This window comes from Musca autumnalis, unplaced genomic scaffold (assembly GCF_047663935.1).
Source record: "Musca autumnalis isolate F117 unplaced genomic scaffold, ASM4766393v1 scaffold_2, whole genome shotgun sequence".
In the NCBI taxonomy this organism is placed as follows: Eukaryota; Metazoa; Arthropoda; class Insecta; order Diptera; family Muscidae; genus Musca; species Musca autumnalis.
This window is the reverse complement of record NW_027411755.1, coordinates 177,565,944-177,592,253: the sequence shown is the minus strand read 5'-3', so window position 1 is coordinate 177,592,253 and position 26,310 is coordinate 177,565,944. Positions and strand designations below refer to the sequence as shown.

General features: G+C 34.4%; 1 protein-coding gene across 1 annotated transcript; it reads left to right on the top strand.

Moving 5' to 3' along the window:
- The first annotated feature begins 829 nt into the window (after positions 1 to 829).
- Positions 830 to 26,205, top strand: LOC141394922 (thioester-containing protein 1 allele R1-like). Its single transcript, XM_073970081.1, has 8 exons — positions 830 to 962; positions 1,286 to 2,698; positions 13,402 to 13,663; positions 13,777 to 14,044; positions 14,435 to 14,615; positions 17,595 to 18,672; positions 18,736 to 19,257; positions 25,661 to 26,205. The coding sequence occupies exons 1-8, from the start codon at positions 898 to 900 to the stop codon at positions 26,156 to 26,158; spliced, it is 4,287 nt and encodes a 1,428-aa protein (XP_073826182.1). The 5' UTR covers positions 830 to 897; the 3' UTR covers positions 26,159 to 26,205.
- Positions 26,206 to 26,310: the final 105 nt, after the last annotated feature.

Here is a 26,310-nt window from a genome sequence, read left to right as displayed (position 1 = left end):
GAGATATTTTCTTAGTTCTGCTTATGGAACAAATGTTCTGTAATGGGCCAGCTAAGTAAGTAAGTACCTTCTTATGTGCAAAAACTCTAATGTAAATTCCCACAGTGATTCTCAACAACATTTCGAGTGGCAAAATGAAAATGTTCAAATTTGAGAAATCGCAAGTCACATTGTTTTGGATATCCTGCATATACATAGGTTCTATAAGCTATCTGCGGTGCGCTTTCTCAAGGTAGATCTCACGAAGTTTCCCACATTAGTAGTAGTTTAGTAAAATTCCAAAACTGTATCGAATGTTGAAACAACAGGTAATGGCATTGACAATGATAACAAAATTTAATTTTTCAGAATTGATAATTCAAAAAAATTCCCTATTTCTTATTTTTCTATTGCAATGCATAAAAAGGGATTTATTTTTGCGAATATTTCGTAAGATGCCATTAATGTATATTTCTCGATGAATTATCGCAGTTTTAAAAAAGAAAGTTCGCTGCGTGACGGCAGTCTTAATTGCAACATCTTTTGAACTTTGTTCGCTTTAGCTTTGCTTAATCTACTTGGAAAGAAACACATGTTTCTGATAGCGCAATTTTTGTTAAGGAAGATTATAAAGAAATTGTCTAAATGTCTTCCACTTTCCAATTATCTCAGGGAAATGCTTGCTGACATCTGTTAAGCACATAAATATGTGCATAGAAAGGTGGTACATACGTACCATATTATGTATTATCTGAAACGAGGTCAATTGTTATCGCAAATGCGCTCTGAATTTAATTCAGTTCTAATGAAAAGCAAAAGTGTCAATATAAATGATTTTTTGTGAGCTCTAGTTTCAGTTCCAATTGAAGCGGCGGGTGAAAAAGTCGGTTGGCTATTGCAGAAAAAAAATTCGACAAAATGAAACAATTAATTTGTTTCATTTCTATTGTGCTATACACTTTAGTTGGTGTACGAGCAAATGGGTAAGTTGTAGTGGTCAAATAGGTCAAGGCATTTGAAATTGTCAACAGCTACCGCATTGAGGGATGGATGCATTGAGTTCTAAGTGGCTTGACATACAAGGGGTTCTTTTTTTGAAATAAGAACCTTTAAAGAACATTTTTAGTGGAAATAAATTCCTGACAACACCAAGGATAGATCAGTGACCACTACAGATTAAAGAGTGACCCAGATATATCCTGGAGTTTACATTGTTCAAGCCAATCAGGACCTATCACATCCCAGCTTGTAACCATATACAAAAACGTTTTAAATCTATTTAATCTTACTTCTTTTCTCCTTTCAGTTATTATACCATTGTAGCTCCGGGTACCATACAATCTGGATCGGAATACACTGTAACGGTTGCGGTACACGACACTTATGAAACGGCTAGAATAAATGTGGCTATAGTTGGCCCCTCATACAATGAAACCAAAACCATTGAAGTGCCCTCATATGGAACCGAAATGGTTCACTTCGATATTCCCAAACTGGAGAAAGGAACCTATGAACTACACACCGAGGGTGTAAAAGGTTTGATTTTCAAGCGAAATTCTGAACTCATTTTCAAACCACATATCTTCAATGTTTATATACAAACGGATAAGGCCATGTATAAACCAGGCGATGAGGTCAAATATCGCATTATAGCCTTGGATGATAGTGCAAAACCTGCCAAGATCTTCGATCCCCTCACGTTGATGATTTACGATAGTGAGGGTAATCGCATTAAGAAAATTCAAAATTTAAAATTCACTAAAGGTGTCTATAGTGGAAAGTTTGAATTATCAGAGGAGTCGATGCTTGGTAAATGGTCTATAGATATTTTAGACGGCAGTGAACAACATGTCTCATCAAGTGTTGCAGCACCTTATCATAGTTTTACTGGCTACACAGCCCGCAATATCCAGCTAGTACCAACTCCAAAAGCCAGAAAGAACTTTGAAGTTGCAAAATATGTTTTACCAAAGTTCAGTGTAACCATTGAAAGTGATAAGCAGGTGGCTGTCCTGGATCGTAGCTTTAAAGTGACAATACGTTCAAAATATGTTCATGGTCGAATGGTTAATGGCAACGTGAGTGTTACAGCCTACTTTGATGATCGTGAAAGTCATCGCTTACCCAAAGCTGAAAAACACATGGAGCTTACCAATGGCAAGGCAGAAATGGAATTTAGTTTTATGGAAGATATTGTAATGGATCATTTGAAACATGAACTGAAGCTATTAGCCATTGTCAGCGAACAGCACACAGGACTGCAGCAGAATACTACTGCCTCGATAAAACTTGAAGCGGCCCGTTACACCATTGAAGTGCCTAAAATGCAAGACAGCTATGAAATTAATAAGCCTTTTGAAATTAAAGCTTATATTAAAAAGCTTAATGGATTGCCGGTGACAAATGCGCGTAGTTCAGCTAAACTTATATTAAAAAGATATAGAGGCTGCGAAAGTGATGGTCTGATGTTCGAAGCTGATATTGATAAAAATGGTGTTGCCATCTTTAATTTGAAATTTACTCTGCCAGCACGATATGAGAACGTTGTCGTCATGTATGAAGAGAAAAAACACAATGTTGGAGTTATTACAATTGTGGATCCCCAAGAGAAAACAACAACAATAGAACAACCAGGACATCCATATAGACCGCGAACACCGGCTCCAAGTACCCACAAGCCGCCAGTTGGTCCATTAAAAATATCACCCAGAAATAACAAGTAAGTTTTATGTATGAATTATGGTTTATTTGTATTCGCTAGGGATCAGGGAAATGAAAACGTTCACTGAAAATGAAAACATTTATTTGGCAAAACAATTGAAAACGTCGTTAAATTGGTACGGCCGAAATTTTTATATCTACCAAGAGTTGTATTGAAGTAAAATTGAACAAGTTAGAAAGTATCAGTCTTCTTTGTCGACAGATATATACTCTGAGCCTATGTTTATCCTATATTTAGGGCCTTTTCTTAATTTTGTGGCGCGTTTTGGAGATTTTAGTTTGCCGAAAAACATGTAGATTAGGATTAAAGTTCAAAAGTGTTGCGGAAGAGGAACTTATAGGAATAGACCGACTTGGTCCATTATGGAAATGGATCTTATTTTGGGAGTAATTGCTTTTCGATAGATATCGCGCCCACTAGTCATTTCAGTGGGTCATCGTATAACTTTTGGACCAGTATGCCAGGAAGCATGGACTTGTCCACGGAAAACATAATATCGCTTTAAACAGGACCACAACAAACAGCATCGGTATAGAAGCCCAAAGGATCTTCGAACAAACTCTAAACAGATCGGTACACTCCTTTGGGTACCTCCCCACAAAATTTCAAAAATATTCGCAACAATTTCTATTAGGTGTAAATCGATTGATTCTTCGGGTACCTCCTACACAACATTTCGGAAAAGTTTAGTTTAAGACCTGCTCTCGAATCGTTTTGTAACAACTTGTAGTATTTTGTCCAAACTTAGTTTAACTTCAAAGGTGGACAATATAAGTCCACACTTTCCGGCACTTCCCCCCAAAACTTAAAAACACCTTCATTTACCTCCTCCGCAACACTTTTAATCTCTAATACTAATCCACATTTTTGCCGGCAGTTTCAAATGCCTAAAAAGGGCCACAAAGTTCTGAAAACCCCCTAAATACATAATTTATGGGAAAAAGGATTTTGGCTGTGTAGCCGTTATTCGATCTGTACGTAGATGAAAGTTTTAATTCATATAGGCTGAGGGTTTATCTCTGTTGGCAAAGCCGACGGATACTTTTTTACTTGTAGTATAGAAAATGGGATGGAATCCTTAAAATAGCAAAAATCCTCGAAAAATGCCGAACATCGGGTGAACCTCTTAAATGGGGGTTATATTATAAATTGCATCTATTCCCACGAACCTCTGTAGGAATATGGTAGTCTCATATCGAAGACCAAATTCAAATACGAGTATCATCAATTTCTGTGTGATAATGTGCCTAAAACCTTGAAAATATAGAAAATTGGGTGGTACTTTATATGGGGAATATATCAAAAGGTGCATAAGTACCGATGATTCTCACTGGGAATGTTTTGTACCCTCAACGAAGACTTAATACCGAATTGGTATTATTTCGGTAAGATAACACCGTCCGACAGCCAAAATTATACATGAACCGGACTAAATACGTCTGAAACTATAGGCAAAATGGAGTGAAATGGCACTTAAGACTTTTCGTTTTCTGATCCTATTGACCTTTTAAAGGACATTCAAATTTCAAGGGACAAAATTTAAAAAAAAAAATATTTTAAATACCTTTATTCATCGCACGACGCTGGTGTTGGTGTCATATTAAAGAGGAAAATATTGAGTTTATATAATAATTTTTAGTTATTGCATTCAAGGATAACAAGGACATAAAAAATGCCCTTGAAAAATTAAATACTAAAAAATTCTTTGAATGAAATGTTCGTCCTAACCCAACTTAGGTTTTTATGCAAAGAAAATTTGACCACGCCTACTTTTTTCAATTTTAATATTTTCTTCAAAAACTACTGAACCAATTTTCCTGCAATTTTTAGGGAATGTACCGGGATGGCTCCCGGTGTAAATAGGATGCATTTTTTCTTGAATTTTGTTTTCTTGAATATTGAAGAGCGGGGAACTACCCTTTGTCATATTTAAAGAAACGCCATATCTTTATCTATTAAACTCAAATGCCTTCATAACCCAACTTAGGTTTTTTATGGAAAGAAAATTTTACCACGCCTACTTTTTCAATTTAAATTTTTTTCTACAAAAACTACTAAACTGATTTTTCTGAAATTGTCAGTGAATTTTCAGTGAATTTTATTGAATTCCAAAGGGGACGGGGAACCTCACCTATGCGCTATTTAAAAAATGCTATATTTGCAAAAATTAGGTACTTCTTGTTATATCTCCAATAATCCTGAACCCATTTCCATGAAATTTGCAGCAAAAACTCAATGTTTGACGATGTTTTTTTTCAAAAGCTTTATGTCTAAGCCAAACATTAGATTATTTCGGTTTCAGCATAAACTCTGGAACGCAATGGGGTTGTGTGTAGCCTAGGTACATATTTGGAGCCAAAAAATTAGACCACGCCCACTTTTTTAAACATGTTATATCATGAAAACTGATTACCATGCCCACTCTTTTCAAAGCATTATTTTTCGAAAACGACCGAACCTAATTTCATGCAATTTTCAGAAAAGGTTCAGGAATGTCCCGTGTTCCAAAATGCTACATATTGTACACGAATTTCGGGGGCCTATTGTTTTATAATCGCTATATTTGCTAAACTTATGAGTGCATCGGCTTGCAAATATATTTTCGAGAAAACGGTGGATTTGCCTCCGATCAAGAAAAACGACATTTCCTTAAATGGTAACAAGTAAAAAAGTATCAGTCGGCTTCGCCGACAGAGATATACCCTCAGCCTGTGCAAATTGAAACACCTTTTTCACAAAAAACTTATTTATTTAGGGGGTTTCAAAATATTGATCGTATGAACAGACAAAAATGTTGATTAGGATTAAAGTTCAAAAATTTTGCGGAAAAGGTACTTAAAGGAATGGACCGACATAGACCTTGGGGGTGCCATAGGGGGTTTTTACACCCTTCGGGCTGTTTTCTCAAGAAGTATGGACTTGTCCCTAAAACAACTTTTACCATCGTAATTGAGGCAGCGAATGTAAGTTGCTTCAACAAAATTCAAAGTGATTTAATAGCAGGACTTAAAGTGAATTTATCCGAAATTTTGTGTGGGAGTACAGGATGGAGTGGACAAATATAGTCCATATTCGAACCTGATCTATATATGGTAGATATTATGAGAATGTGTAAAGTATGGACCAAATCGGTCACTCCCATCAAGAGTTATCGGGCTCACAATTTTTCCGAATATTTATCTACGAACTTAAAGTAAGTTTGGAAACAATATTACGAAAGCAAAATTTGAACCGAATCGGCAGATCCGTTCGAGAGTTATCTTGCGCTCAAACCAATACACACGGCTATTTTTTAAGGAAGTATGGACTTGCCCCTAATGAAACTTACAGCGTCGTATAGAGGGCAGCGAATACAACTTGCGTAAACAAAAATCAAAGCGATTCGAGACCAGGTCCTAAACTGAACTTTTCCGAAATTTTGTGTGGGAGGTACCCGAAGGAGTGAACCAATTGAGTCCATATTGGAACCTAATCTAAGTTTGGTAGAAATTACACGATGTGCAAAGTATGGACCAAATCGGTTATTCCCTACAAGAGTTATCGTGCGCACAAGTTTTACGACAATTTTTGAACATTTGTGGGGGAGGTACCTGAAGGAGTGGACCTATATGGCCCATCTTCGAACTTAAATCGAATCTGGACAAAATATTTCGATACCCAAAATTTGAACCGAATCGATTGATCCGTTCGAGAGTTATCGTGCGCACCAGCCTGCCAGACAGATAGACAGACGGACGGACATTGCTAGATCTACTCAAAATTTTCTGAAACGGATATCGTGCAAACATACTTGGGGTCTAAAACCATTATTATATATGAGGCACATTTTTGGTCGTATCAAAGTGTAAATACCCTCTTTAGCCTAAAGGCTGAGGGTATAAAAACATATAAGTCTCAATAAGCAGGACAATTCGACTTAACTATTTTTTAACGTTTATACTTAGATAGCTTTAGGATAAAGACAGGGGACATGGACGATAATAAATCCTAAATAGCATTAACGGGCGAAAAATCCGACAAAGTCCGTAAGTGAAAAGAAAGGTTACAGACAAAATCTGTTGATAAATTTAAAATCCTCCTCGATTTGACAATAGACCGAAGAAGTGTGGTAGAGAATATCTATTATTGAATTGTCAAGCAAAGTCCATAACAAGTTGTCATTAAAACTCATTACGACGGGCCAGCAACGCGGACCGGGGTCTGCTAGTTAATATTAAAGCTTAATGACAATTGTAGTGTTTTTCAGACAGAAGTTTTTGCGGTTTTGAAAGCCTTGGAATTAATAGTGGGAATGACGGACCCTATAGATAAGGCAGTCACTGTTTATGTGGACAGTCAGGCTGCTCTAAAAGCGTTAGGGTCATACAGTATTAAGTCCAGAATAGTTCAAAGATGCAGGTCTCTCTTAAAAACATGTAACATAGTTGTTAGGTTTTGTTGGGTTCCAGGGCATTGCAATGTTGAGGGAAACGAGATAGTTGATGAATTGGCTGGAAGAGGATCCCAATCCTCGGACCTCACCGTAGAGGATTGTGTCAAGCCACCTCTCTATTTTTCCTCGACAAACTCAGTAAGCCCTACGCCGGGCAAGATGTGCCTGGATGTAAGGTATCTAAGTCAATCTGGCCGGTTATCTAATGGCGTAGAACTTCGTCCCTCCTCTCGCTGTGTAAATCAGAAATCAGAACCGTTGTGGGGGTAATAACCGGTCACTGTGGAATAAGATCCATGACTTGCAAGTGGGATGGCAATAACATTGAGTACTGTAGGTTATGTGAGGATGAGGAGGAAACGGAGACAATCGAGCACCTTCTATGTAGATGTCCTAGACTGATGGTCAAAAGACATAGACTATTTGGTGAACACGTGATTGAATCTCTTTCCTACTTCGCCTCTATTGACCCTGCAGTATTGGTAGTTTACTGCAAGAGCCTTAAGTTGCTCTGGGGCAGGCCAGCACAGACCTAAAACCATTAGTAATTAAATCGTAGTTAGCTACTAAACCATCTTCCTTCTATAAATAACCTGATTTCTCCAGTACAGTCACTAATTATTCTTACTCTTCTCTCTTGTCATACAAATTTCCGCTTCCCTTGCTGTCCAACCTTTCCAACCTAATCATCAACAGACATATATCATCACCCACAGTCACACAGCACCACATAGCTCCATCCACAACAGGCACCACATCAATTGCCTTCCACACCGCCAATATATTCACACACTATCATCATCTGAAATAGCCACGAATCATCTTCTACAGATATATAACATATCTTTTTGCGCAGTCATCACCGAAATACACAAATCACCATGTAGCCATCAGTTACACATCATCACCATCTACAAGCACAAAACACCATATAGCCGTACTACAAGTAACCCATGCATAACCATCACATCTCTCATACACCATCGCCCAATCAATAGAGTTGGGTCATCTAGTTCCTAGTTCCAAAGCGTATGAGTAACATCATTAAATATAACGTGCGATAGTAAGTATACGCAGTTTGTTCAAAGAAAAAAGGTGGGCCATTGGAACTGCGAAGTGAACGAGATAGTTCCATATAGTTCCTTTGGCACAACTCTACCAATCAACATCAACACACATAGCCATATCCATCATATACAATCAAAAAGCCAAACCACACATCACTACAACATCTTTCACCTCTACAACACACACAATTCAATAGTTTGGATGATCACAATGGACCTCAAGGTCTCCGAGTGAAGTAGCTGCCAGCATGGCAGTTACGCATCCTGAACCAAACCTAACCTAATATTAAAAATTATCTTCGCCCTAATAAAAAAATTTGTAGAAAAATTAAAAGTGGCTTTTGGGCCAGTTGAGTGGAATATGCTGTGGCTAACTTTTTTGATTGCAGCTTACCGATATCCACCTTCCGTGCTGTGTCTTTTCATACTTTATTTGCTAGGTTTAACCGGGTATGTACCTTGGCTGCTCGTTTCTTTTTTTTGTCTGGAGACAGCCAGGTACCCTTATGGATGTCGAGATGTCTTAATCTGGATGATAATGATAGTTAGATTATACCCTCAGCCTTTAGGCTAAAGAGGGTATTTACACTTTGTGCCTCATCGAAATAATGGTTTTAGACCCCAAGTATGTTTGTACGATATCCGTTTCAGACAATTTTGAGTAGATCTAGCAATGTCCGTCCGTCTGTCTGGCTGGCTGGTGCGCACGATAACTCTCGAACGGATCAATCGATTCGGTTCAAATTTTGGGCACCCAAATATTTTGTCCAGATTTGATTTAAGTTCGAAGATGGGCCATATAGGTCCACTCCTTCAGGTACCTCCCCCACAAATGTTCAAAAATTGTCGCAAAATATGTGCGCACGATAACTCTCGAAGGGGGTAACCGAATTGAACCAAACTTTGCATATGGTAATAATACCTCTAGGCATACATCAAGTTCGAATATGGATTATATCGGTCCACTCTTTCGGGTACCTCCCACACAAAATTTCGGAAAAGTTCACTTTAGAGCCATCTCTCAAATCGCTTTGGTTTTTGGTTTAGCAACTTGTATTCACTGCCCTCCATACGACGGTACAAGTTTAATCAGGGGCAAGTCCATACTACCTGAGAAAATAGCCTGAAAGTTGCAAAAAAACCCTACGACACCGTGTGAGGTGGTTGGAGCGCAAGATAACTGTCGAACGGATCTGCCGATTTGGTCCAAAATTTTGCCTTAGTAATATTTTGTCCAAACATAGTTTAAGTCTGAAGATAAGCCATATCGGTCCACTCCTTCATGTACCTCCCCCACATAAGTTCAAAAATGTTCGGAAAAATTTTGCGCACGATAACTCTGGATGGGAGTGGCCGAATTTGTCTATACTTTACACATCCTAATATATCTACCTGATATAGATCAGGTTCAAATATGGACTATATTTGTCCACTCCATCCGGTACCTCCCACACAAAATTTCGTATAAGTTCACTTTAAGACTTGCTCTCGAATCACTTTAATTTTTGTTGAAGGAACTTGCATTCGCTGCCTCAATTACGTTGGTAAACGTTTTAAGGGGCAAGTCCATACTTCTTGGCACCATATGTTGTGGCTGGAGATCCACTTCCATAACGGTCAATGTCGATCCATTCCTTTTAGTATCTCATCCGCAAAACTTTTGATCTTTGATCCTAATCAACAGTTTTGTCGGTTCAAACGCCCAAAATTTTTAAAACCCCCTAAATACATACGTATTTTGGGAAAAAATTGTTTCAATATACACAGGCTGAGGGTATATCTCTGTCGGCAAAGCCGACTGATACTTTTTTTTACTTACTACTTGTTTTTTTTACGCTTCGAAGTCTATCAGCCATTGTCAGATGTTTCACTGTTAAGAATAAATTATCCGACTATTGGGTCAAAGATATTTCGCTTTCCAATTTTGGCATTAAAATCGCCTACAGTAATTTTAATGTCATGGTCAGGACGCCGGTCACATGTTTTTTCTAAGCGCTTATGGACTATACCTTCGATCTGTTCATCTTTGTTTTCAGTGGGGGTATGAACGCAAATAAAACTGATGTCGAACAATTTACACGAACCGAATTGTTCACAGGGGTGAAGCTGGAGACAATATGTTTAACCTCCTACTAACTACAAATCCGCAACCAAAATCGTGCTTTATATTATGGCAGCTTTCTCAACCCATCGTATTTCATACCATCATACAGACAGTGTGTAGAGTCCGAACATTCTAAGTGCAGATTTTCAGATCATGGTCCTTTAAAATTTTGCGGGGATCGTCAACGCTAGAGTTTTTATTTATTATCTTCTTATTAGGACGAAGTTGATTATTTATGAAAGTTTTTAATTAATGGAATTAATCGAGCTAGTTTGTATTGGAAAAGTGAATTCTAGCGAAGTCCCACACACCCAACCAATATTCTACGATCGTTTCGCTGGTGGTTTAATTCAGCTCATCAGGCATATCGACTGTGAACGGCTAGAAGACAAAGGCTGAGTCTGATAACTTCTATTTATACAAACATTATTGCAAATTTGCAGATATGAAGTATTTTGGAAGCCTTTTTCTTATTAAGTCAACCTGGCGTCCTGTTTAGAATCGTTTCTCAATACACACACATGTACAATCGAAGAAGGTTTCCTTCATGAATTGTAATGCCTTCATAAGACAAAGGCTTCAAATACAAATATTCGTATCGAATTCTGCACGAAAGTTGTATGGGCGTGGTCATCGAAGACTTTTCTAAGGAAATTCTAAAATTCCTAAAGAAATTCCGGAAAAATTCGAAGAATAGTGTTACGAATGTAACTGATAGGTTTAAGTTAGTTTAGTTTAATTTCCGTTAATTTAAAAATTTGAATTGTAACGTAAAGTTTTTATTACGCAGTTACTTTATTTAAGCAACAACAACTACCATGTAGAAATCTCTTCATTATTCTAGATGTTACTTTACCTTTCATTAATGTGCTGTTATTTTGTTTTGCCATAGTCATGTAATTATTGTTTAGTTTGTCACTTCTTTATTTCTTGCATCTGTTTGTTGTTGTAATTACGTCATTACTGTGCTTGTCGTCCGCTTGTATTCCCCCATGTATGTATGTGAGTATGGTTGTTCGCTTAGTGCGAATGTGCGTCTGTGTGTTCGTTGCACAGATTCGAGGTGTTGCCATATGTGTTCTAGAGGACTCTAGAACAGGGAGACTTTGGGGTATAAATACAGGGGAACTGGCAATGAGGAGTTGAGTTGTGTTTTAAGCGTTGAACTGAACAGATCGGTTAAAGAATAGCTGCGTGCTAACTAGAGACTTGCTGTGTGCTTAGTAATTAAAGTCAGTTCCGGATAAGTGTAATAAAGTAAATAAAGCATTGTAGAAACGTAATCTAAAACGAACCCTGTTTTATTTGGTACGAATCGTATCGGGGAATAAAACAACGTCTACACGGAGATTAGTTAAACCTAATTCCGTAACAATAGTTTAGTTTTCCTAATAAAAATCGGAAAAAATATTGAGCGCTGACGCCTTTTATACTGACACAGCACAGAACAAAATCCCACTCAGCGACAATTTTTTAATGCGTTATTTATGGCAGATTCTAATTTCAAACGTTCTCAATACATGCACTGTACAATCGAAGTGGGGTTTCTTTCATGAATTGTAATGTCTTGATAAGAAAAAGGCTTCGGATTCAAAAATTCGTACCGAATTCCGCACGAAAGTTGTATGGGCGTGGTCACCGAAATTAAAAATAATTTTCTGAGGAAATTCTAAAAAAAAATATTAGAGTTTCGAGACGAACTCGGAAGTAAATTCTTGAAAAATTTGGAGAAAAATTTAGATTTTCTAACAGAAATCGGTCCGAATTCTGAAAGTAATTCTGGAAAATTTAGATTTTGTGAAGAAAATCGGTCCGAATTCGTAAAGAAATTCTGGAAAATTCGAAAAAATGTTTAGATTTCCTAATAAAAATCGGAAAAAAGCGCTGACGCCTTTTATACTGACACAACGCAGATCAAACCCCCACTCAGATATATTTTTTTAATGCGCTATTTATGTCAGATTCTAATTTCAAAAATTCTAATGATTTTTTCATTTTGTGATTAACAGTCGAACAATGTCCACGAAGTACACGAGAATGTTGAAACTATCAACACTAACTTCTATAATTATATGTTGTATTTATATCTAAAAAATTAAAAAAAAAAATTTTGTATTCGAATTTTATAGTCAAACAATTTGTTTTTCGACAACAACCGAACCAAAAAATCCATACGTAAATCGATTAGAAATCGGAACGAAGATTCTTCAGAAAATGTGCAGAGATTAAAAAAAAATCTTTAAGAAAATCGGAACAATTTCAGGAAAAATATTATAGAAATCGTAAAAAAAATATTCAGAAAATCTCGGAAAAAATTGGAAAACAAAGCCCTCGGAAAAAATATTTAGCTGGTCATCTATGTATCTACATCTTATAAAATTATGCAACTATCCTGTTAACAATTTTTTCCGATGGCTCTGATTTCCGAGATTTTCTGAATATTTTTTTTAATTTGCCGACTTCTCTAATATTTTCCTAGAAGTTGGACCAATTTTCTTAAAGTTTTTTTTAAGAATCTCTGCACATTTTCTGATGGCTATTAAGAATCTTCGTTCCGAATTCGTTCCGATTTCTAATTGATTTTCTAAGGGATTTTTTGTTCGGTTGTTGTCGAAAAACAAAGTGACTGGTTTTAAAATTTGCATATGCAATTTTTATTTTCTTGATGTAAATGTTGCATTTAATAATTCAAGGTTGATAGCTTCAACATACTCGTGCACATTGTTCTACTAATAATGACAAAATAACATCGGGGAAAATCATTGGAACGTTTGAACTTAGAATCTTCCATAAATATAGCGCATAAAAAGAAAATTGACTCTGAGTTGGGGTTTTGTTCGGTGTTGTGTGAATATCATCAGAGGCGTCAGAGCCCAGAATTCTAGAATTTTATTTCGAATTCGGACTGATTTTCTTCAAAAAATCAAAAAATTTCCACCGAATTTGTTCAATGATTCTGTCCGATTTCGAAACTAATTCGGAAAAATATTAGCTGTGTAAGCTATGTGTAGTGATGAGTAGATGAGTCGAATTTACTACAAATAGAGCAATCTTGTAGATACACCCATTAATTGTTTTCTTTCACTTTGTCTTCCAGACCCAAATTAGGTGAAGAAATAATACTCGACATTGAGTCCGATGATCCGATACCATACTTCTTTTATACCATAATGTCCAGGGGTAAAATTGTTCGACATGAATATGTTAAAGTTGGCGATAACAAAAAACAATACGAATTGAAAATCCAACCGACATTTGAAATGGCGCCAAAGGCAAAAATATTTGCCTACCTAATCGATGATGGTGAAATGAAATCGTATACTGTGACGCTCAATGTTCCGGGAACATTCCAGAATAAGGTGAGTTTTAGGAAGTTAGTCATACGAAACCCTAACTAACTGAGGGTCCTCTATAACTTAATAAAATGTGACATTTTACCTCAATATTTTTGTATTTTCGTGATATTCTTTAGTTGGTAATTACTGGACCCCCTGCAGCTAATGTCAGTGATGAGATTACATTGAATATTGAAACGGAGCCGGATTCTTTTGTGGGTCTGCTAGCAATCGATCAAAGTGTTTTATTGCTGAAATCCGGCAATGATTTAAATGGCAAAGAAATCTACAATAATTTGGATAAATTTCAATCATCCTCTCCCGAAACCAATGGTCGTCATAGCACATATCCCGGTAAAGATGGTGGATTTTTGACCATAACCAATGGCTGTTATCCACGTCATGGTAAGTATATCATAACGGATATTGTTCTTTTCTTTTCTTATTATTCCAAGAAGCATTTCTCTGAAAAAGAGGTTAATAGATGTGCAATGGTATGCACACCCGCCTTGCACGCAGAAGGCCGTGGGTTCGATTCCCCGGCTAGGTGTCACGGTGGTGTAATGGTATGCACACCCGCCTTGCACGCAGAAGGCAGTGGGTTCGATTCCTATTCCTACGCCGTTCGGACTCGGCGATAAACTGTAGGTCCCATATCCGTTGAGCTAATACGAATCGGGGTGCACTCGAAGTCTCCCTTGTCCCGCCTGGGATGTTTTTGGAACAATGCTATTATTAGGGGTTAATAAACAGAAACAAAACCACGGTCTAATTTTTTAATACTTTTATTTTCAGACGATATTCACAGATCATATGCATATGGGCCTGGATATATCGATGCAGTTCCACAGTATTCACTACCTCGAAACGTTGCTCAATATGGGGCTGCTATGCCGATTGGTGGTGCTATGGAATCCATTGAACCAGTTATACGTAAAAATTTCGAGGAGACATGGATATATGATGACATTGAAAGGTAAGGTATTCCAACAATTTGCAAATTATTATTCTCCCTACTGAGGACGATGGATGACCCGGAAGGAACAATAGATGAAAATTCTGTCCATAGAAGACCCCCAAAGATCTTCCATCAATAGAAGGCATTTTCGTAGGTCAATAGAAGACCTCTAAAAGGACTCTCATCAATAGAAGACCTCTAAAAGGACTTTCGTCCACAGAAGACCTCTGAAGGGTCTTCCATCCATAGAGAACCTCTAAAAGGTCTTCTATATATAGAGGACCTTTGAAAGGTCCCCATCCATAGAAGACCTCTAAAAGGTTTTGCAGACATAGAGGATCTATAAAAGGTCTTCTACAGACATAGAGGACCTCTAAAAGGTCTTCTACAGAGAGAGGACCTCTAAAAGGTCTTCCGTCCATAGAAGACATTTAATATGTGTCCCATCTATAGAAGACCTTTAACGGGGTCTTCCATCCATAGAAGACCCCCAAAAGGTTTTGCATCAATAGAAGACCTCTAAAAGGTATTTTCATAGGTACATAGAATAGCTCTAAAAGGTCTTTCATCCATAGAAGACCACTAAAAGTTATTCCATCTATAGAAGACCTCTAAAAGGTCTTCCATCCAAAGAACCCCTTTTAAAGGTCTCCCATCCATAAAAGACCTTTAAAAGGTCTTCCGTCCATACTATACCTCCAACAGGTATTTTCATAGGTCCATAGAAGACCTCTAAAAATCTTTCATCCATAGAAGATCCTTAAAAGGACTCCCATCCATAGAAAACCTCTAAAAGGTCTTCCATCCATAGAGGACCTCTAAAAGTTCTTAATTCCATAAAATACCTCTAATAGGTCTTCCATCCATAGAGGACCTCTAAAAGGTTTTCTATAAATAGATGACCTTTAAAAGGTCTCCCATCCATAGAAGACCTTTAAAAGGGTCTTCCGTCCATGAAAGTCCTAGAAAAGGTCTTCCATCAATAGAAGACCTCTGAAAGATCTTTTCACAGGTGCATAGAAGACCTCTGAAAAGTATTTCCATAGGTCCACAGAAGCTCTCTAAAAGGTCCTTTAAAAGGTCTTCTATAGATAGAGGGCCTCTTAAAGGTTTTCCACCTATAACATAACTCTAAGCGGTCTTCCATCTTTCAAAAAAACTAAACTGACATATAAAAGGTGTCCCATCAATATAAGACCTTTAAAAGGGTCTTCCATCCATAGAAGACCCCCAAAAGGTCTTTCATCAATAGAAGACCTCTAATAGGTATTTTCATAGGTACATAGAAGACCTCTAAAAGGTCTTCCATTTAAAGAGGACCTCTAAATTGTCTTCTACAGAGAGAGGACCTCTAAAAGGTCTTCCATCCATAAAGGACCTTTAAAAGGTCTCCCATCCATAAAAGACTTTTCAAAGGGTCTTCCGTCCATAGAAGACCTCCAAAAGGTCTTCCATCAATAGAAGACCTCTAAGAGGTATTTTTATAGGTCAATAAAGAGCTCTGAAAGTCTTTCATCCACAGAATACCTTTAAAAGGTATTCCATCCATCGAAGACCTCTAAAAGGTCTTCTACAGAGTGAGGACATTTAAAAGGTCTTCCATTCATAGAAGATCTCTAAAATATTTTCCATCCATAGAAGGCCTTTAAAAGGGTCTACTGTTCATAGAAGACCCCCAAAGGCATTTTCCTAAGTCCATAGAAGACCTCTAAAAGGTATTTCATCCATAGAAGACCTCTAAAGGCTCCTACATCCATAAAGAGCCTCTAAAAGGTCTTCTATAGATAGATCTATCTACAGATGTATCAAAGGTCCTCGAGGACTTTTAAAATGTGTTCCATCCATAGAAGACCTCTAAAAGTTCTTGCAGCCATAGAGGACCTCTAAAAGATCTTCTACAGAGAGGACCTCTAAAAGGCCTTCCAATAGAAGACCTCTAAAAGGAATTTTCATAGGTACATAGAATACCTCTAAAAGGCCTTTCATCCATAGAAGACCTCTAAAAGTTATTCCATCTATAAAAGACCTCTAAAAGGTCTTCCATCTACAGAGGACCTCGAAAAGGTTTTCTACAGAGAGAGGACCTCTAAAATGTCTCCTGCAGACAGAGGACATCTAAAAGGTCTCCCATCCATAGAATCTCTTTAAAAGGTCTCCAATCCATAAAGGACCTTTTAAAGTGTCTTCCGTCCATAGAATACCTCCAAACAGTATTTTCATAGGTCCATAGAAGACCTCTAAAAAGGTCTTCCTTCGATAGAAGATCTCTAAAAGGGTTTCCGTCCACGAAGACCTTTAAAAGGTCTCACATCCATAAAAGACCTTTTAAAGGGTCTTCTGACCATAAAAGACCCCCCAAAGGTCTTCCATCAATAGAAGGCCTCTAAAAGGCATTTTCGTAGGTCCATAGAAGACATCTAAAAGGTCTTTCATCCATAGAAGACCTTTAAGATGACTTTTATCTAAAGAAGATCCCTTAAAGCTCATAAAAATATCTAAACAATATTCCGTCTATAGGAGATACCTTTCTATAGAGGATATGTGAAAGTTTTCCCTTCTATGGGATCCCTCTACAATGACCTGTAAAAGGTCTTCCGCTTATATGTAGAAGACGTAACTTCTACAAGGTTTTCCATCTATGGAATGGTATTTTGTTAATAGAAGATCCTTATAAAGTCTTCAAATTGAAGATCTCATAAGGACTTCTGTATATAGAAGAACTCTTTTGTAAATAGAAGACCTTTAAAATACCCCTATAATTTCTTTTGTCTATGGGTCCCCGGTGTATCCATGAGAGACCTCTAAAACATCCTTCAATAAAAGACCCATAAAAGGTCGTTTATTCATAAAGTACCTCTTTGATCATAATCGGTAGGTGTTTATCTGACCTTTTCAAGACCCTGGTATTCTATATTTAGGTACTTTCCTTAAAGATTATTTCTCTGTTTTTTAACTCATTGTTATCCTTCTTCTTCTTCTCTTTTTCCATCCATCCAGTACCGGCGCCACTGGTTCTGCAAAATTCTCCAAAACCCTACCCGATACACTGACTTCATGGGTTATCAGCGGCTTTTCTATTAACGAAAACAAAGGATTTGGTATAACTGAACATCCCATCAATATCAGTGTATCCCAACCGTTCTTTGTGGCTATAAGCCTTCCTTATTCCATGAAACGTGGTGAAATTCTCACGGTACCCGTGTTGGTGTTTAACAATATGGCACATGATGTCATGGCAAAAATAACTCTGGAAAATAACAATGAAGAGTTCAATTTTGCCGATGCTGAGGGCAATATGCTAACGGAACAACACATGTCCCAAGAGGTGGAGGTGAAATCAAACTCGGATGCTACAGTTGAATTTAAGATTTATCCACGTATTTTGGGTGAAATAACTTTGACAATAAAGGCCATTACCCCCCTGGCCGGTGATGCTGTACAACATAAACTTAAAGTTGAACCTGAAGGAGTGAGGGAAACTAAAAATGAGGCAATGTTTTTGAATTTGAAATCCAAGGAAGAACAATTCAAGTATACCTTCGAAACCGCAATACCATCAGATGTGGTAAAAGATTCGGAATATTTCGAATTAACAGCTGTAAGTGATATTCTAGGACCAGCCCTTGAAAGTCTTGAGAAGATGGTATATATGCCCAGTGGTGGTGGTTCTGAACAGAATGTGAAGGAATTTACAATTAATTTTATGTTATTGCAATACCTGGAAGCCATGAAGGCGGACAAACCTGAATTGAAGGAAAAGGCCATACGTTTTATGGAAACAGCCTATCAACGTCAGTTGAGCTACAAAACACCCAAAGGTGGCTTTTATCAATTCCATCGTTATTACTACTACAGTGAACCAAATGTCAGGCTAACATCCAAAGTTGCCCGTTCATTTATAATGGCCCAAAAATACATCACCATTGACAAGCAAATTATCGATAAAGCCCTTGACTATTTGGCTGGGTTACAAACTATTAACGGTGACTTTAGTCAAACTGGAGAATATCAACATGAAAGTCAGGACACTGTGGTCACCACGGCACATGTTATGTTGGCATTCCTGGAAGATATGGTAAGCTAAATAAGCAAAACTTTCACCAACATAACCAACTCTTACCCTCTTATTTTCTTACAGGATTATAGACAAAAATATCGTTCACAAATTTCAAAGGGTATTGAATATTTGAAGCGCAGCATTAACAATGTTCACGATGCCTATGCCATGGCCATAACATCGCTGGTATTCCGTAGAGCTAATCAACCCGCCTTGGCAAAACTTTTGGAACGTTTTGACCAGCTGTGGGAATTGTGGCCTGTGGCCGTGTCAGGACACTACAGTAATGATGTTGAAATTTTAGCCTATTTCCTGGAAACACTATTGGAAGCTCCTGAAGTACCTGCTGTTGATGACACTAAACTATTGGCTATTATCAAATATATTGTGAGCAAAAGAAATAGCCGAGGAGGATATTTGTCGACTCAAGATACTGTCGTTGCTCTAGAGGCTTTAATTAAATTTGCCGAAAAATACAACATTGGTGCTAAGGGTAAAATGGACATAACATTTGAGGCAAGAAATTCTGCGGACGAAGTTATCAGCAGTAATTCGTTGAGTGTTGAGAGTACAGATGGAGCCTTCAGTTTGAAATCGTTTATGGTAAGTTTTTAGCTATAGTTTTGCAATAGTTTTTCAAGTACACATATATAACTGCATGGATTTTTAACAATAGATTTTTCAACACCTACGGAGCTTTAAAAGTATGGAGCAATAGACCTAGAATGTAATTTTTTAAAAATAGTTTATTAAAGCACCCACAACGTTTCAAATGCGAATTGCATAAAGCACCTAAAAAGCTTCAAACGCGGATTTTTAAAAATAGTTTCCAAAGTATATGCAAAGCTTTAAACGCGGATTTTTAAAAATAGTTTTTAAAGCAACTAAAAAGCTTCAAACGTGGATGTTAAAAATTTTTTTTAAAGCAACTAAAAAGCTTCAAACGTAGATGTTTAAAAAATTTTTAAAGCACCTAAAATGCTTCAAACGTGGATTATTAAAAATAGTTTTTTAAAGCACTTAAAAAAGATTCAAACGTGGATTTTTAAAAATAGTTTTTTAAAGCAACTAAAAAAGCTTCAAACGTGGATTTTTAAAAATAGTTTTTTAAAGCAACTAAAAAAGCTTCAAACGTGGATTTTTAAAAATAGTTTTTTAAAGCAACTAAAAAAGCTTCAAACGTGGATTTTTAAAAATAGTTTTTTTAAAGCAACTAAAAAAGCTTCAAACGTGGATTTTTAAAAATAGTTTTTTAAAACAACTAAAAAAGCTTCAAACGTGGATTTTTAAAAATAGTTTTTTAAAGCAACTAAAAAAGCTTCAAACGTGGATTTTTAAAAATAGTTTTTTAAAGCACTTAAAAAAGCTTCAAACGTGGAATATTAAACACAGTTTTTTAAAACTCCTAAAAGAGCTTCAAACGAGGATTATTAAAAATAGTTTTTTAAAACTCCTAAGAATGCTTCAAACGTGGATTTTTAAAAATAGTTTTTTAAAGCAACTAAAAAAGCTTCAAACGTAGATTTTTACAAATAGTTTTTTAAAGCAACTAAAAAAGCTTCAAACGTGGATTTTTAAAAATAGTTTTTCAAAGCAACTAAAAATGCTTCAAATGTGGATTTTTAAAAATAGTTTTTTAAAGCAACTAAAAAAGCTTCAAACGTGGATTTTTAAAAATAGTTTTTTAAAGCAACTAAAAAAGCTTCAAACGTGGATTTTTAAAAATAGTTTTTTAAAGCAACTAAAAAAGCTTCAAACGTGGATTTTTAAAAATAGTTTTTTAAAGCAACTAAAAAAGCTTCAAACGTCGATTTTTAAAAATAGTTTTTTAAAGCAACTAAAAAAGCTTCAAACGTGGATTTTTAAAAATAGTTTTTTAAAGCAACTAAAAAAGCTTCAAACGTAGATTTTTACAAATAGTTTTTTAAAGCAACTAAAAAAGCTTCAAACGTGGATTTTTAAAAATAGTTTTTCAAAGCAACTAAAAATGCTTCAAACGTGGATTTTTAAAAATAGTTTTTTAAAGCAACTAAAAAAGCTTCAAACGCGGATTTTTACAAATGGTTTTTTAAAGCAACTAAAAAAGCTTCAAACGTGGATTTTTAAAAATAGTTTTTCAAAGCAACTAAAAATGCTTCAAACGTGGATTTTTAAAAATAGTTTTTTAAAGCAACTAAAAAAGCTTCAAACGTGGATTTTTAAAAATAGTTTTTCAAAGCAACTAAAAATGCTTCAAACGTGGATTTTTAAAAATAGTTTTTAAAGCAACTAAAAAAGCTTCAAACGTGGATTTTTAAAAATAATTTTTAAAGCAACTAAAAAAGCTTCAAACGTGGATTTTTAAAAATAGTTTTTTAAAGCAACTAAGAAAGCTTCAACGTGGATTTTTAAAAATAGTTTTTTAAAGCAACTAAGAAAGCTTCAAACGTGGATTTTTAAAAATAGTTTTTTAAAGCAAATAAAAAAGCTTCAAACGTGGATTTTTAAAAATAGTTTTTAAAGCAACTAAAAAAGCTTCAAACGTGGATTTTTAAAAATAGTTTTTTAAAGCAACTAAGAAAGCTTCAAACGTGGATTTTTAAAAATAGTTTTTTAAAGCACTTAAAAAAGCTTCAAACGTGGATTTTTAAAAATAGTTTTTTAAAACACCTGTAGAAGCTTTAAACGTGGATTTTTAAAAATAGTTTTTTAAAAAACCTAAGAAGCTTTAAACGTGATTTTTAAAAATAGTTTTTTAAAGCAACTAAAAAAGCTTCAAAGTGGATTTTTAAAAATAGTTTTTTAAAGCACCTAAAAAGCTTCAAATGTGGATTTTTAAAAATCTTTTGTTCAAGCACCTAAAAAAGCTTCAAACGTGGATTTTCAAAAATAGTTTTTTAAAGCACCTAAAAAAGCTTCAAACGTGGATTTTTAAAAATAGTTTTTTTAAAGCACCTAAAAACCTTCAAATGTGGATTTTTAAAAATAGTTTTTAAAGCACTTAAAAAAGCATCAAACGTGGATTTTTAAAAATAGTTTTTTAAAGCACTTAAAAAAGCTTCAAACGTGGATTTTTGAAAATAGTTTTTTAAAGCACTTAAAAAAGCTTCAAACGTGGATTTTTAAAAATAGTTTTTTAAAGCACTTAAAAAAGCGTCAAACGTGGATTTTTAAAAATAGTTTTAAAGCACTTAAAAAAGCTTCAAACGTGGGTTTTTAAAAATAGTTTCTTAAAGCACTTAAAAAAGCTTCAAACGTGGATTTTTAAAAATAGTTTTTTAAAGCACTTAAAAAAGCTTCAAACGTGGATTTCTAAAAAATACTTTTAAAGCACTTAAAAAAGCTTCAAACGTGGATTTTCAAAAATAGTTTTTTAAAGCACTTAAAAAAGCGTCAAACGTGGATTTTTAAAAATAGTTTTAAAGCACTTAAAAAAGCTTCAAACGTGGTTTTTAAAAATAGTTTGTTAAAGCACTTAAAAGAGCTTCAAACGTGGATTTTTAAAAATAGTTTTTAAAAGCACTTAAAAAAGCTTCAAACGTGGATTTTTAAAATAGTTTTTTAAAGCGCTTAAAAAACTTCAAACGTGGATTTTTAAAAATAGTTTTTTAAAGCACTTAAAAAAGTTTCAAACGTGGATTTTTAAAAATGGTTTTTAAAAGCAACTTAAAAAACTTCAAACGTGGATTTTTAGAAATAGTTTTTTAAAGCACTAAAAAAAGCTTCAAACGTGGATTTTTAGAAATAGTTTTTTAAAGCACTAAAAAAAGCTTCAAACGTGGATTTAAAAAAAAAAAATTTAAAGCACTTAAAAAAGTTTCAAACGTGGATTTTTAAAAATGGTTTTTAAAAGCAACTTAAAAAACTTCAAACGTGGATTTTTAGAAATAGTTTTTTAAAGCACTAAAAAAAGTTTCAAACGTGGATTTTTAAAAAAAAAATTTAAAGCGCGTAAAAAAGCTTTAAACGTGGATTTTTAAGAATAGTTTTTAAAGCAACAAAAAAGCTTAAAACGTGGATGTTTAAAAATAGTTTTTAAAGCACCTAAAAAGCTTCAAACGTGGATTATTAAAAATAGTTTTTTAAAGCAATTAAAAAGCTTCAAACGTGGATTTTTAAAAATAGTTTTTAAAGGACTTAAAAAAGCTTCAAACGTGGATTTTTAAAAATAGTTTTTAAAGGACTTAAAAAAGCTTCAAACGTGGATTTTTAAAAATAGTTTTTAAAGGACTTAAAAAAGCTTCAAACGTGGATTTTTAAAAATAGTTTTTAAAGGACTTAAAAAAGCTTCAAACGTGGATTTTTAAAAATAGTTTTTAAAGGACTTAAAAAAGCTTCAAACGTGGATTTTTAAAAATAGTTTTTTGAAGCACTTAAAGAAGCTTCAAACGTGGATTTTTAAAAATTGTTCTTTAAATAGTTCTAAAAAGCTTCAAACGTGGATGTTTAAAAATAGTTTTTTAAAGCACCTAAAAAAGATTCAAAAGTGGATTTAAAAAAAATAGTTTTTAAAGCACCCAAAAAAGCTTCAAACATGGATTTTTAGAAATTGTTTTTAAAGCACCAAAAAAGCTTCAAACATGGATTTTTAGAAATTGTTTTTAAAGCACCAAAAAAGCTTCAAACATGGATTTTATAAAATAGTTGTTTAAAGCACTTAAAAAAGCTTCAAACGTGGATTTTTAAAAATAGTCTTTTAAAGCACCTAAAAAAGCGTCAAACGTGGATTTTAAAAATAGTTTTTTTAAAGCACATAAAAAAGCTTCAAACGTGGATTTTAAAAATAGTTTTTTAAAGCACTTAAAAAAGCTTCAAACGGGGATTTTTAAAATTAGTTTTTAAAGCACTTAAAAAAGCTTCAAACGTGGATTTTAAAAATAGTTTTTTTAAAGCACTTAACGAAAAACCTAACAAGTGGATTTTTAAAAATAGTGGTTTAAAGCACCTAGAAAAGCTTCAAATGTGTATTTTTAAAAATAGTTTTTTAAAGCACTTAAAAAAGCTTCAAACGTGGATTTTTAAAAATAGTTTTTTGAAGCACATAAAGAAGCTTCAAACGTGGATTTTTAAAAATTGTTCTTTAAATAGTTCTAAAAAGCTTCAAACGTGGATGTTTAAAAATTGTTCTTTAAATAGTTCTAAAAGGTTTCAAACGTGGATGTTTAAAAATAGTTTTTTAAAGCACCTAAAAAAGCTTCAAAAGTGGATTAAAAAAAATAGTTTTTTTAAGCACCCAAAAAAGCTTCAAACATGGATTTTAGAAATTGTTTTTAAAGCACTTAAAAAGGCTTTAAACGTGGATTTAAAAAAAGATTTTTAAAGCACTTAAAAAAGCTTCAAACGTGGATTTTTAAAAATAGTTTTTTAAAGCACCTAAAAAAGCTTCAAACGTGGATTTTAAAAATAGTTTTTTAAAGGACCTAAAAAAGCTTCAAACGTGGATTTTTTAAAATAGTTTTTTAAAACCCTAAACAAGCTTCAAACGTGGATTTTTAAAAATAGTTTTTTAAAACGCCTAAAAAGCTTTAAACTTGGATTTTTAAAAATAGTTTTTTAAAACACCTTAAAAGCTTCAAACGTGGATTTTTAGAAATAGTTTTTTAAAAAAAGCTTCAATCGTGGATTTTTAAAAAATGCTTTCAAAGCACATAAAAAAGCTTCAAACGTGGATTTTTAAAAATAGCTTTTTAAAACACCAAACAAGCTTCAAACTAGAATTTTTAAAAATAATTTTTAAAGCCCCTAAAAAAGCTTAAAGCTTGTTTTTTTAAAAATAGTTTTATAAAACACCTAAAAAAGCATTAAACGTTGATTTTTAAAAATTGTTTTTTAAGCACATAAAAAAGCTTCAAACGTGGATTTTTAAAAATAGCTTTTTAAAACACATAAAAAGCTTCATACTCGGATTTTTAAAAATAATTTTTAAAGCACCTAAAAAAGCTTCAAACGTGGATTTTTAAAAATAGTTTTTTAAAGCAACTAAAAAAGCTTCAAACGTGGATTTTTAAAAATAGTTTTTTAAAGCAACTAAAAAAGCTTCAAACGTGGATTTTTAAAAATAGTTTTTTAAAGCAACTAAAAAAGCTTCAAACGTGGATCCTTAAAGATAATTTATAAATCATCTAAACAAGCTTCAAACGTGGATTTTAAAAAATAGTTTTTTTTAATCACCTTAAAACACCTTAAAAAAGCTTCCAAAAGGGATTATTAAAAATAAATGTTAAACTACCTTCCAAAGGACTTTTGAAAAGCGTCCAATGTGGATTGTGAAAATAGTTTTTAAACACCTAAAAACGCTTTAAACGTTGGATTTACAGATTTTAGTCTGATATCTTGTCAACATTTCCATACTACGTTCGTGTAGAATTCGGATCGAGTTCTGAATGTTTGGTTTATTGGGTAGTTACAGAATCGCTTTGGAGGGTTTAACTCGTGGATTTTGCAAAATAAATATCCCTTAGACTGACACATTTTTTTGTGAACTTGTACGTCCACACGAGCGATCTTTGATTTCATTGTAATTTTTATGGGGCTAAAGGGGTATTTTCTTGAAAATTCTCCAAAAGCCGCATTTATGGCCCAGTCGATGAATATTGTTACCAGTTCATTGTTGTGGATAAAAAAACGAATCCTACAAAAAATATAGCTATGTAGGGCCCAGAGAGCCTATCGGACCTATATCAAAATCCGATCCAATTTTCACAATTTTGTGTAGGATACGTTTTTAGCCACAACAATGAACGATTGGACCTTTGGCCCCATCCACAGTATTATGAAAACATAGATCGCCCAGGTGCCACGGCTTAACGGTTTTAGCATCAATGGAAAAAATTTTGGGTTAGGAGTTCCAAAAAAAGTTTCTTTGGGCAGTCTAAATAAATATATATTGTTTATCTTTTTACCAAGTATTATTTACTAAAAGTTTATTTGTTATAAATAAGTTCGATATGTACAGATTTACTAAAAAGCATTTCTAAAAATTCTTCATTAAAATAAAATTTCAACATTATTTTCTTATATTTTCCAGTTACCGAAAACCACACGAAAACTAATGGTCTCCGCCGTGGGTGAAGGAAGTGGCCTTTTACAATTTGCCTATCACTACAATGTATTGAATCAAGCTGAAAATAACGGTTACCATCTAACATATGAACTCAAGACACCATCTGCTTCCGATTTTATGACAATGAATGTGTGTGCCGAATATAAGGCCGACTTTGATGATAAAATCGGAGAATCGAATATGTCTGTTATGGAAATCTTTTTACCATCCGGTTATAAGACACATGAAAATGCTTTTGAAAATCTACTTCATATGGAAGCTGTACAAAATGTCGAGAGTCGCAATGATAACACTCAGATTGTTATCTATTTGGATAGCTTGCCAACCGATAAACCACTTTGTTTTGACATTTATGCTGAAAAATATCATTATGTTGAGAAATTGCAATCAGCCGCCATGCTCATCTATGATTATTATGAGCCAAAGAAGAGGACTTTGATTTTCTATAATATTATGAAATAAAAAGGAAAGTTGAATAAAATAAATATAAAACTGTAAATAAATTAAAATTTTGATGTTTTATTTTAAATTTTTTCCTTTCATCTACGTCTGCAAAATCTTGATGTTTCTCTCTTAGCATTCATTCTTCTAACATTCTATAGCTAAATGTTAAT

Excerpts from the sequence above, each read along its gene's own strand:
- LOC141394922 (XM_073970081.1), top strand. The coding sequence starts at position 898 with ATGAAACAATTAATTTGTTTCATTTCTATTGTGCTATACACTTTAGTT. Across the intron at positions 2,699-13,401 it reads ATATCACCCAGAAATAACAA|ACCCAAATTAGGTGAAGAAA; the intron begins GTAAGTTTTATG and ends TTTGTCTTCCAG. Across the intron at positions 18,673-18,735 it reads TGGCATTCCTGGAAGATATG|GATTATAGACAAAAATATCG; the intron begins GTAAGCTAAATA and ends ATTTTCTTACAG.